Here is a 13444-nt window from a genome sequence, read left to right on the forward strand (position 1 = left end):
TAAATCATGTGTAAATCAATGTACAGGATGTGTTACATTAGACAGTGAGGGTTACAAGGTGTGTGAGCCACATATCCTTGATAGCTTACTGTGCTAAATTAGAAGGATTACAATTTATGAACTGCAAGTAACAAAGGGATATGCAGTAACGCACCTACCTATTTAGATAAAATAAAAATCTGTCATCTGTGTGTTACTCTCACATGGGAAGCAAACAGCTATGTAAAAGGATAAATGAAGAACGCTACGCCTTGTTTGGTTACTTATGGGTCTCTTTATTTTCTCTATGTAAGGCTCATGCTTTGCTCCTCTGTGGTTTGGTTCGTAATGGTCTTCTCCGTTCCTCCTCTTTTCTGGTCTCGACCAGACTGGCCCACGGTGGTTGTCACGCCCCCTTGTACAGAAGAGGAAAAAAACACAGGTAAGTGTATACTCTTTAATTTTGTTTTATTTTTTATGGGGGTGGGTGTGAGGGAGATAATCACTGTTTTCCCTATCCCGTCACTGTGTTGTCATGCTTGTTTCTTTTACTTGAAAACGTAGTATGTGGGGCTCATTCCTATCTTCCAAATAATAAGAGGGGGTGTCCAACTCCTCACAACTACCAGTTTTCCATCCTCCCACTCGTCCTGGCAGATGCCCATGTACCTGGGTTAGTCACGCACCTACGGGAATGTGGCAGGGCGACACTAGGGGACGGTGAACTCCAGGATTACTCCACCAAGCCTAATCTGGTTCCTTAGAAATTTCCGACAGGGTGCTGAAGCCACCCGAGTCGTCCTATGGCAGCCGGTCTGGTCCTTTGCCGGTCTCCCATGGTGTCTCCATTTGGTGCTCCTCTCTCCCTCTCTTGTCGGCACTCCTTCCTTCTGGGTTTGCCGTCCTTCTGATTTCTGGATACCCTTCATCTGGGCTCTGATCAGCGTCACACTCAAGGCCAGGCCCCCCCTCACTATAGATGTCTTAAAGGGACAGACGTCCCATGTAGTCTGTCAGGAAAAGACAGGCGCATCTCGTATTGCGGAAGGAGAAGGGAAGGGCCAGGGTAAAACCTCATGTAAACTGACATTATCCCCGTCACAGTTACATAATGTGCTTTGCAGGAGCCATATTAACCCCTTTATGCTACTTTGATTCAAACCTGGGACTAAACAAAACACAGGCCTATCCATCAAAGTTACATAACCATTATTTTTATTCCCTGAGATTTACTAGGCACACAAAGATCTCTGCAGCTGGTGCTTTAACCCCATAAAATATTTTAAAATGCAGACTTTGCAACCAATTAAGCAGTAAAGATGTATTGCCACGTTTCTCCTTGTTGCCAATTTCTTTGTGGCATGGTTTCAAAAAATAAATGTTTAAGTTGAGACCCAGATTTTGCTTCGGGGTTGCATCATTTTTTTGGCACACCCCCGAAGTAAAATCTCATGTGTTAAATATTGTAATGCGTTCAAATGTACTTATAACAGACCTGCTAAACCTGTGTGTGGGGTCTTAAGATCTGATGTCACTTCTTGTGGGGTCATGGATGGTGATGCCACTTCCTGTGATGCCATGTGCGATGTCACGCGCTGTGACATCAGGCAATGTGATGTCACGTGCCATGATGTGTCACTTGCTTACTGCCTAACTTGGTTAGTCCCCCCACTTCTTTTTTTTTAGATCTTATGGGATACAAAGTTGTAATCGAGCACTGAGCAGCTCTTGCTTGCCTTGTGAGTACAGTACGCCTGGGGCTTTGCAGCTGTTGAGAGCATGAACGTTGATGCCTCTAGAAAACTGAAGAATGGGTGATCAGATTTTGTTTGATCTGTGAAGGCTAAGACTTGTTGCAGAATTACCCATTTGTTCTATTCAGGTGTCCATCTTTGCCACCATGATTGCCCAAATTTAAATTGAAATCCCCTGTTATTAGCCATGGAGATGGTTCATGTTTTAATAGCAGCTGGCCCAGCATTATTGTGTTTTTCTTTTAGGAAGATTTTAGATTTATATATATGTTCAATAACAGAACATTTGATGTGAACTTCCAGTTATTGATTTTGATGACAACCATGCAAGAAGTATTTCGGTTCCAATTTGTTATGACGGTGCATTGTTGACAGCTACATAAATGGAGGTCTCCCTTTAAGTGGCCACATTTTCCCTTCTGTTCAGTGGAGGGGTTGGGGGTGGAATCCTGTGAACCCGTTTAAAGGAAAATCTGTGTCAGACCAGATTTCTTGAAAGTATAGTATTTTATTGCATGTTACAAAATCTTGAAAATCAGGGTAAACAAGGATTTTTTGTTATCCCTGCTATATTCCAAGAGATTACTGAAATAGCATTTTACTTATTTGTGCCTTGAGTAATTTCTTGGACATTGATTGGTTCCTTGTTTTACAGGGAGAATAGGATCCAGCTCTAGTCTCCTTGCAGCAGGTTGAGGGACATGCAAAAATATACAGTTTTGCTCTTGAGTTTGAGACCAAGTGACCATTAAGGTGGCCTTGACTGGAAGATTGTTAGGTGACTGTGGTTCGGCTCCTTTTATTATCTTTGATGTTTGTGACGTAGGTATTTGAAAACGTTGGGGTCCCTTTGCTGAAGAATGTGAGCCAATAAGGTGTTTTCAGCATGTGCCTGCATATTTAGGGGGCGAATCTACGCTTACTTTAATCATTCATTCTTCAAAGAATTTACGAAACTACGCTTACTGTAATCATTCATGCTTCACAGAATTTACAAAACTACGCTTACTTTAATAATCCATTCTTCAGAGAGTTTAACATTTTCCAGTACTTGGCTAGCTGGGAGGTCAGAATCCCATGTCACAATGATTGTTCTCATTAGTGCATTTATCCAGTGGAGATCTAAACTATATTGTTTGGATGTCTGAGAATTTCAAGAGGGCTAGTTCTTTATGTGCTCCTAATAATTTAAAAATATTTATCTATTTAAGATGTCTTTAAGGCTTCTTGATTTGAATTCCTGATAAAACGCTGTTTTGTTACTTACAAAAAGCCTGGGCATGGAGTTCCTGGGTTTAATCGTCTGAGCAGCCAATGGCTGAGCGCTCTGGGAATGTCATTATTTTTTACAGTTTTTATCCCCAGAAACGCTATGCCGGAGCTTTCTATTGAATCTGTGCTATTGGTTATTAGGATGTGAGGCAAGGAGATGCTTGTCGTAGTTCCCAGAGGAGCACAGTGGCCAGTTTTACCTAGGAATTTCTCTATTGCGAGATCCTGGTGGTGATATGCCCAGGTCTTAGCCTTCTTTGGGGGTGGGGGTGAGGAATTTACACATGTATTATGTGGGGAAAAGGGTTAATTACAGCTACACTTCTAATGTGTTATTTATTTTTCGTATCAATACCGAAGGTCTAATAGTCTCTGGGAAAATTCCGTGATAGTTCTCAGGTAACAAAACATAATTTTTCTTATGTAAAGCTATCAATCGCCCACTGAATTTTGGTTGGTTACATAAAACTACTATATGAATCCATGAGCTAAAGCTGCAGCCATCAATGCTGTGCTCACATCTGTTTGATAGTCATACTTGGTGTAGTCACGTAAGCCAACAAGATGACAAGCTTTTTAAAGATGCACCAGTGCACCAATGAAAGGTTCTATGACCTGGGAGGACTGTGGCAGCATTCTTGGCAACCCCTGATGAAATTTGTTTTTCGATCTCTACTGATGAAGTATACGATCCAGAAACATGTCTAGAGATGTCCAGCACTATCTGCACGAACTCTGGTGAAAAACTACAGCTAATATTCAAGTAAGAGTAAACTTTGTACAGCATTTACCGCAACATAGCACAACTGTGCTATGATATGAGGCAGTGTGCTCCCATCCCCCTTCCACATTAATACATTAGTTAAATATGCAGCCACCAATGCTGTGCTCACATCTGTTTGCAAGGGTCATACATGATGTTGGTGACATAAGAATAATTTTGTTGTTTTGTATTTTTGGCTAAGCTCAGCAGCACATCAACTCTGCATCACTTTGAACACTCTCTGCAATCTACAGCATTATACAGTAATCCGTTTTGGGGAAGGTACCTCATGACCTTGAAGCCTTTGCTTGGATCTGGTTACCTGTTCATTTATTTACGCTTAACCCACTCTGTTTAGTTTGTTTGCATTTGTTTTCAAGGAGTGCTTCGGGTATGTTTAATTTATTTGTTGCCTAGCAATATTTTACCAAGCCCCTGGCGTGCTCTGCTATTTGTTTAAGGTAAACTGTGAACTCCCTAACCCATTACTACTTGTTACGTACCCCATGAGAGACGGCACACTCACCAATACTTTCCCTCACTGTGATAGGCCGGTGGAACCTCCCAACGGTGCAGTGTGATGGCAGATGGGTGGTAGGATGATTCAATTGCAGGGTTACAGCCTGTCGATATGTTACCGAGTCTGGATTGGCCTGTATTTTGGGGCCAATGCGAGTAAAAAAAAAGATGGGAAGAGCGGTGAAACGCGGTGTTTTTTCCTTTTGCGATATAGCTCTATATCAGCGAACATACGTACAAATCACTCGGTAAAGTATTTCAGAACGGTCTTATTTCTAAGTGGATATTAAAACAAACAGAGGAATAACAGATTTGATACAAAATAATACCGGGAAGTTTACGTACATTCGTTTTCACCTACCACCTATTGGTCTTTCCATAATATCAAAATGTAAACAAACGGCCCGGTTTTTTTCCCTGAAAAGGTGCAAGCACATTAAGTTACTGCAGAAAAGTCTGGACTAGTTATGTTTCGGATGTTGGATCGTAGGTACGCGCTGAAGAAAGCTGCAGCTTCCCCAGTCCCCGCTCCCTTCTTGATACAAGTTTATATAGTGTCACCATTTGATTCAAATGATCATACATGCCATATTCCACCGCCCCCACTTCCTCCGTTGACTTTAAAATATTCGTCCGCGTCTTGTAAAAAGTTAAGATAGGTTTAAAAGTATCAAACACCACCCATGAGGTCTCTCTGACCTCGAAAGCGTTACCCTACTGTGGGCATTTTGATAACGAAAGAAACATGGCATTATTGCTGTATGAACAAGGCAACTGCGCGCCCCAGGACGTGTAAAGCCGTGCCTGCTTGCCAAGGGAACGACCCTTCTTGCAGTGTTCCTCAAGGCAGCACACAGGCCTCCAGTGACATCACTCTCTATTCATATCACAATGGCGTTTGAAGCAATAGCAGGTCACTTAACAGCACATAATCCTTCACATTATCAAGTCAAGGCTGGACGGATCACTGCTGTGGCCCAGGAAGGTAACCGGGCATGGCTGCCAGAGCCTACGGACTCTGCTGGCAGCTGGCAGCACTGTGGGCCGAGAGTTTTCTTTGTTTCGTTAAGTCAACCCAACTGCTATAAGCTGAGCCGAGCCCAGACAAGCACGAAGCTTTATTCGGTTCCTTGACCGACGCTGATAGCGCCGGCAAATAGCACAGTAGAGCCGCAGCGTTTGGGGGAGGAAAACCAGACCAGGACGATGGGGAATATCCCGTGTGTGACGTAGCAAGCGACCATCTGATTAAGGGTTAATTACCAATCTAATCGGCAAGGGCTCATAGTTGGGCAACTCAAGAGAAACTGCATTTGAGAAGCACGTCAGCAAGAAAGTCAGGTATATATTTTTCAAAATGCTGTACCGTACACAAAACGCATTACTGTTTTATAGAAATATTGCTGTTGGTACTTGCCTTTAGTGACAAAACTAGTTTAATTGGAATTTGATTAATATATCATTGACAATGGCGTCCAACTGCCTTCTCACTGTTACAAACTTGGAAAATGTTCCTAGTGCAGACGGACTTTCCATTACGTAAGTAGTGACGTCCAAGCAATACAGGCCTGTTATTGTTGTCTCTTTTCAGTGTCTACGGCTATGACGTCTTGCTAGGAAACAATTTGTTGCTCTCTTCCGAGCCCTTTTTTCCTGAGAGAACCAGAGGAAAGACTTTCAACTCGGGCAACCACATTGTGTTGGTTTGAAAATTCGACAACCATCTTGGAAAGTACCTTTTAAAATGATTTTCCTTCAGGAATACCGAATAAAATATATAATATGTTTGGAGACGCAAATACATAGATTTAGATTTTGTTAAGGTGCTTTGTACTTTATAATACTCGATGCACACAGGTGTGTGTTTTTTTTTTAAAGTGCTTACAGGCTTTATTTTGATTACATTTACCGTGTAATTGATACTTATTCTATGCTTAATTCTTTGAGAGATCTTGATATTGGTGCTGTTAGGCTTACATTGCAAAATACGTTTTACCATATTTGAAACGCACGAACTGCGCTGTTTCTCAAAGAAGACGACAACATAGAATAGTCTCTCGTCTATTTTCAGATGCCATCTCTGGTTGAATTACATCGGTGACTGAACTCCTCCTGTCTGGCTTGTTGTTTCCCTATCACGGAACCTGAAAACTCCCCCTCCTTGTGATTGGTGTGGCTCTGAGATCGTTTGGCCTGCCTGGACTGAGAACCAGCGACATATTAGAATACCAACGGCAGAGGCTGGAGGCGGCGGTGGGGCTGCAAAAGCCCGAACCCGCGCACGAGCCATGGGTGGCCGGTCCCGCCACACGATAAGCCGTTAGATCGCCCTTCGGGAGAATATGTACAACTGGGAGCCTGGCAAGAGTCGCCGCTTCCCCTGCCAGCTCGAGATGGCTGTGGCCGCGGGCTCCGGTGCGCGCTGAGGATGCCGTGGCTGCCCTGCCAGGCGCTCGCATGTCCGGCCCAGCCCTGGACCCTCCACATCCTCATCGTGTATGAAGGTGAGGGCAGGATTTTAACAGCTGACGGGGTGGCCTCCTTGTCCCTTTCTCTCAAGATAGCACGCACCCAAGGAGCCTGTTCTAGAACGAGAGGATTAAAAACAGGCTGCGGAAGCAACTTTCCGAGATGCATACGAGGACCTAGAACTGTTGCGGTTGGAGTTTACGCGTTCTCCTTTTAATCAGTCACACCATGAGATAGTTGTAGGGTCTTTCCCTACCGGACACCATGTTCACTTCCCCATCAGGCAGCGTAGGGCGTTAGAAACAAAACCCCGCTGACTTAATGGATGGTAGTATAATGGTCTGGTTGATTTCCCACCCCCCCTACTTTAAATTAAAGATTTTCGCTCGTATTCAGCAGACAACGTGAGGATCCGTTTTTAACGGTCATTCTGAAGACGTGGTTGTTCCCTTTTATGTAGTAGTGCAAGCTTTATGACAAGTCGTTCTGCACTGTAAAGGCATCCTGACATATTAGACGTTTGAGTGTCTTTATACCAGTTAGCTCTCCGGATTTTGTTGAACATTGTCCCAGCATTCTCGATAGCAGACGGTGGTCATCTTTAACCCCCAAGAGGCAGTCAATGTAAGGGCATCTCTGACTGCCCCGCTCCTAAACAGCCAACGCAGTGCTTTTATTAGCTAGTCTTTTTAATGCACATTGTTTAGAAGACAGAGATGTGGTGCGCAAAACCCACTATTTTTTGGTTTGTGGGTGTTTTGTAAGACGAGCTTCCTGCAATTTTCGTTGTAAATAAACCCTGACTTGACATTTGGTCTTTAGCTGCGATATTCTGTCTCGATGCATATTGCCTTTGTGCATTTCTCAAAATATATTGTTTGCGTTTTGGACCAAACAGCTCAGAAGCCCCTTACGTCTTTTTTTTTATTCACAAGGTCTAATTTGTACTTTGCGTAGAGTTGTGTTTACTCGACGGGTTAGCAACCTTGGAGATTGCAGCCTGCGTGTGTTTGCGTTTCAGTCGAGTTTTTACTGTGCTTCGTTGTCTGTATTTTCATCCTGAACGTACAAGAGTATGCCGAACGGTACTGCCGGAACCTAAGTCTTGACGTGTCCTCGTGGTCTGCTGTCCTGAGGTAACACCTGCTGCGAATAGGGAGCTTCAGTCTGTCTTGTACCCAAGGAGGACTGGGCCACCGTGGCAGAGGAGCACTGTGGGAGCGCCCCTCAAATATCAACAGATGGCCTATGTCGTTAGTGCTTGTGCTCCGCTGGTAACCCAGGGCAGTTTACACTGCGGGCGAAGGCCTATAATGTTGGCATGAGTTCTCAGGTCTCCTGAGCCTCCACATTCCTGTTGTCGGGGCGGGGGGAGGGGGGGTGTTAAGGCTAGACACACAGCCGAGCACAAGATGTGGGGGATGGTAAAGGCCTGTGCAATTACTGGGAGGGCGAGGTGCTCTCGGAAAGCTTAGTCCTAGGAAGCAAGAGCGCATATCAGGTATTAACCGGGGGAGGGGGAGATGATAGGAGGGGCTAGGGGTGTGGACAGGCCCGTTACTGTGATTGGTGATGAAGGCCCACATTGTCGGTGTTGAGACGTGCGGTGTCTCTTGTGCACAAGGGGTGCTGGGGGAAGGGGTGCTTGCTCTTGGCACAGCAACATGTGCAGCTACTAGACTGGCGATTGTACTGCTTTTGACGGCATGCTTTGGTGATCCGTTGCACTGCTGTTGACGGCATGCTTTGGTGATCTGTCTCGTCTGCTGTTAAGATGGCTGTTGTTTACGTTTCTGTAGGTAGGAGGTTTTTTTTTCTCCCCCTTGCATCACCGCACACGCCCTCGCGCACATTGCCCCAGCTGGAAGTGGGGCGAGGCGGGTGTTGATGAAAATGATCTGATAGCTTCTGATGGGCCTTTTGCTTTTCTGCTTCGATAGTTGTTAGTTACACAGCCTTGGCTTAGTCCTCCAGCTCCGCTTTGTCAAACACGGCTGAACATTTTCCAGCTGACCACAGGCCGTTTATTATGTTGCAGTCACTTTAAACAAACTGTTGTTCAGTCATTGCCTTTGTCCTCGCTCTGATAATGTTGCTCTCTCATCCAGCCGAACCGCGGCGGCCTGTCATTGACTGGCTCCTAAGCAAATATTTACAATTTCACAATAACGGAGGCTCCAGTACACTGGCGGTTCGGGAAATCACGTTTGACTTCAGTTGCTGAAAACGTGTTTTTGGTGAATCAAGCTGGTGTAATTTCATCAACCTCGCCTGGCTAAGCGTTTGGTGATTTTTTTTTTTTTGAGTAAATTAAGGTGCAGGTTCACTCTTTTACGTGAAACCTAAATCCGTAAACGATTTTTTGCGCGTATGTATTTCGTTCAGTTGCTAAAATGCATATTAATAGAGCGATAAACAGTGTTGTCCTGTTTCTATGTTTTAAACTACTTGTTAGAGGTAAGTGCTACAGAGTGCACCCTTCCTTTTCAAAGCTTTACCTCGATAACTGTTTCCGCCGTGGGTAAGCTTGTTATGTTTACCAAGCAAATCGAAAATAGATTTTAATAAGAGTGTTTATATTTTGTTACAGACAACTTGCTGTACTGGTGTCTTCTTACCAGGTGTCTGGTGCAATTAGGAACTGTAGACGCTGCAGCTGCTGAATCTAACCTGCTTAGGGCGTTTTTGGTGAAAAATGAGCACCTCTTCAGATCAACTCTAGCCTAGAAAACGTCATTTTCCCGCCATGCTTTTTTCCTATTTCTAATTAGGAGGCTGAGCATGTAAAATGCACAGGAATTGCATTTTAATGACCGGCCGAGTTATGCTACCTTAAAATTGAACTGTATCATAGAGGATTCTATTCCCTAACCGATCTAGCTGCAAAATATTCAACCTCAGAATTATAGTGCTACGGATCTACTTGTCAGCCATTTCTTCAGAGGCAGTTGAAAATGCTCCGTTTTTTGCGTTGTCCAATTATTTGTTTCTGGCAGCATTCTTCAGCTGCGTTCAAGTGGGTGAACTGATTATGCAAACCATCGTGTTGGTTTAATGGGGGTATGTCCATTATTTTGCGATTGGAAATACTTTTCATGTTAAACCTGTTGCTTCCAGTGCATCTGCATCACTTTAGAAAGAATTGACTAGGGCATACGATTATTATGCTTGTTTCTCCGTAGTTCATGCTTAGTTTATTTTCGGTTTGTACAGTCTTGTCTTCGTGTAAGAAATATGTCCTCCCTCTGTTTTCCTCCTTATCTGATACCAGATCTAATCAGCTTCTGATTTGTGATCGTCTGCGTAGTGCAAGTCTGGCTTTCTTATTTTATTGTATCAGTCTTCGTAAATTACTCCTAGAAACACTAATGCACGCTATGTGACGCACAGAACCAATAATGTCACAAAATAGCATTTTAAGCTCACTTCCATTCCTAGCGATCGAACACAAACAGCTGAAGATCAGTCTTTGGACTTTCTAATGTACTGAATGCTCTGCAAGGCCTTACCCAGATCTCTACAATATTGTAGTGTTCTGACACTTCTAGTCGAAACTGTAGAAATGTTTACTCGTGGGGTATTTAATCCATACACTTAAGATCTATGATGGGCATTCTTGTAAGCTAAGGAGGTGTTTAGGTAAGGCAGGGGTACCATCTTCTGTCCAGGTCTTGGCATGCATCATTGCAAATATCCAGCCCTTGTGTAAATAGATTGACAGCTTGAGCCAAAAGAAGGATTAAACAATTGGGCATTGGTAGGTCACACGTCTGCTTTTTCCTGGGCCCTTTATAGATACCTGTTGAAAGGAAGTGGTTAATTGATCTCTTATTTCTGTAGCTCAGAGTATAATATTTTACTTTAGTGGCAATTGAATATGACGTAATTGCCTAGCACCTCATAATTTGATTGTGCACTATACTCTTTAATATATTCCCTTTACGCCTGCTTGCTGGCGGTGTTCACACACAAATCCTCAATAATAAGTGTATTAGCAAAAACTAGCCCTGGTTTGGAGTGGGGTGATAAATTTCAATACATGTGCTAACATTGTACCCAACTTGCAAAGTGACCAATACAAATGTGTGACTTATTATGGGCATTTCGATAAAACCTGCCCAGTTATGATACCGTTAACCCCACTTATCTTTGAATTGTCTATCCTACATCTCATCGGAGCTCTGACAAGGCTCAACAACTTATTTTTGGAATGAAACGTGTCAGCTAAAGCATTCACATGACTGAAAGGAATTAAAGCTGTTCTTGTGTCTTGTCTCTTGCAAATGGATCTCTGATGTCCGAGCACTTGATCTCGCAGGTAGGTCTTTCGTCCCAGAGAGTGTTTCGTTCCTGATATCAAAATGCCCTACGCCTGAAACAAGACAAGTGGTATTTCCAGCGCTAACAGTGGACAGAAAACTCTGTATAGGTCTCTGTTTATGCGAATACGGCAGAGCTACAGTCCCTTAATAGAATCTCCCCCGAACGTCCACTAAGAGTCTGAGTCTGTACGTTATGCCCCCATGATTCAGTGTCTTGCCCTACTTTAGCACGCTGGGTAAAATTTCTTTCTTTCGAAGCAGGCGTCAATACTTCTATTTTTGGCACTCACGTTGACCATCGAGCTGTGGCGTCTAAGTCTTTTGCAATGAGAGCTCAATTGGAAGAGATAATCCGCATGGCAGATTGGACATCGGATTCCATGTTTAAAAAGTTCTGTCATAGGCCTGTAAGTAATCCTTTTTCTGGTGGTTGATAAGCTTTGAACGGGCATAATCAAAAACCGCCAATCTTGACATACAGTTGACATTTTTATAACATTCCCGAACAAGAATTTTCAGTTCTATTAAGGATACCGAAGAGAAGATTATTCCGCTCAGTACTTGCATTATGGATTTCTTCTGATTTTGTTGATTATATTGGTTTTGTTGGACGTTCTTCTAAAAAGAATGTGATTTTCTCCCTCCCACCCTATTGTATAGTGGCTAGTTAGGTTTTCTTGTTCTCTGTTTCAGATCAAAAGCAAGAATGATGTTGAGATTTTCGATGCCAAAGACAAGGTTTCCTCCCAGCATTAGAGGCGGAGTTGAGGATCTTGCTCTGGTTTATACATTGAGTGAATTGCTGATAAGATGTTTGACATTCTCAATTGCATGTTTGGTTAACTTGGATCTCTGGGAGTTGTAGTTTCTTTCGGATACATCTGTTTGTTTTTTTGTTTTTTTACATGACTATTCAGTGGCAGCTGTTCTACAATAAAGCAAGGAAGAGAATGCATAGTCTTCTCCTCCGTGTCCTAAACAGGTTTGAAAATTATTGTTCACGGATGTTATAATATTTTTGATTGTGCTATAGGGAAGCGCCAAACTATGCACTGGAGAGCACCAAATTGTGCAGCAACAAGTGGCAAAACATGCAGTTTTAATGTAGGACAATTTGTGATGGCATAATTTTTTTTGGGTTCTTGCACATATTCATGGTGCTTGGGCAAAGATTTCACCTCAGTATGGTCAGTTTAACAACTAAATATGGAAATAAGCAAATGCAAGATGCTCAATTAATCTTTGCGAAGGGCCTTCCACTGCGTTTGAACACGTTACTGCATTTTTAGTAATTTTTGTTCGGTGTGAGGTAGATTTTTTTTTTTTTATTTGTTTTAAATCTGTAGATTATGTGGTAGATGACAATGCATTATGTGCGTGGCCACTGGAATTATGCATTTATGCGGGAGAGGGGCCAAATTATGCAGTAGGGTTGAGTAAGTTGTGCAGCAAGAAAAGGTAAATATTGCAGCATAGCGCAGCACATTTTTTAATAGGATTCTTTATTTTGTGTTTATTTTTTTTATTTTATTTTTTTAACTTGATAACACTGCCTGAGCATTGGTTGCACCACATTAGTAGCAGTATAACACCCAAATTTAGCAATAAGCAACAGAAAAGTGACCTGTCCAGCTTTGTCTAGGGCCTTCCACTATGCAGCAACATGTTGTTGTTGCATTTTTAAGAACTTTTAGAGCTAGACGCCAAAATATTTTATTTTTGTTAATTCATCATCTGCTGCTTAATCTGCAGCTTTTATGTGGCAAATTTATAACTATACGAAAATCGCTGCACAATTGCATAATTCCATTGGCCCTGATCATATGGCAAATCTATAACTGCGTGAAGAAAGCTGCAGCTGCAGATTCACTTCTTTCCAGAGGCTATGATCATAGTGTGTGTCTCTTTCATGGGCACATCATGGGGTTGTGAGGGATCTCCTCAAACAACCTTTTAAACCTATCTGGCTCATAATTGCGGGTTACAGTTTTGCTCTTTATAGATTTTACAGACTGGGAAAATAAGTTTCTCTGTATTTTTAAATACAATATCAAAATGGGGATATTGGGTCTTTGGGAGACTCTTAATACTTGTTATTAGAACTGTAGGGCAAGTGGCTCTGTAGAGTGACAGCATAGCAAGTTAAAATGAAGTATGTGTTACACAGACGATTGCTTTGATCACCAAAAGCTTGCATGTATCCAAGTGCCAGTGTAGATTTATGAATACCAGTATATTGGTTTCAGAGTATTTTTCCTTTTTTCATTAACTGTAGAAATGAGTAAATGCTAAAAATCACAAATGTGGACAAATCCAGGTGGAAATGTCAAATATTAAAATAATACTGGTAATCTTATGGCACATAA

General features: G+C 42.6%; 1 protein-coding gene and 1 long non-coding RNA gene across 5 annotated transcripts in view; one reads left to right on the top strand and one right to left on the bottom strand.

The window, feature by feature from the left end:
• Nucleotides 1–262: 262 nt before the first annotated feature.
• On the bottom strand, nucleotides 263–5828 carry LOC138283262 (uncharacterized). The gene is made up of 3 exons (XR_011201159.1): nucleotides 5705–5828; nucleotides 4295–4421; nucleotides 263–394 (listed from the first exon to the last, which is right to left on the bottom strand). It is a non-coding gene; the product is annotated as an uncharacterized lncRNA (long non-coding RNA).
• A 667-nt stretch (nucleotides 5829–6495) lies between these two features.
• Nucleotides 6496–13444, top strand: part of HIPK3 (homeodomain interacting protein kinase 3) — a 323948-nt gene continuing 316999 nt past the window's right edge. Inside the window, exon 1 of one of the 4 annotated variants that reach the window (XM_069223525.1) lies at nucleotides 6496–6791. In XM_069223525.1, coding sequence (XP_069079626.1) covers nucleotides 6716–6791 — 76 coding nt within the window. In that variant the 5' untranslated portion in view covers nucleotides 6496–6715. Of the gene's footprint in view, nucleotides 6792–8239; nucleotides 8258–8497; nucleotides 8552–13444 lie in introns of those variants that run through there. The other 3 variants (XM_069223524.1, XM_069223527.1, XM_069223526.1) reach the window with 3 other exon arrangements.

Source organism: Pleurodeles waltl, chromosome 3_1 (assembly GCF_031143425.1).
Source record: "Pleurodeles waltl isolate 20211129_DDA chromosome 3_1, aPleWal1.hap1.20221129, whole genome shotgun sequence".
NCBI lineage: Eukaryota > Metazoa > Chordata > Amphibia > Caudata > Salamandridae > Pleurodeles > Pleurodeles waltl.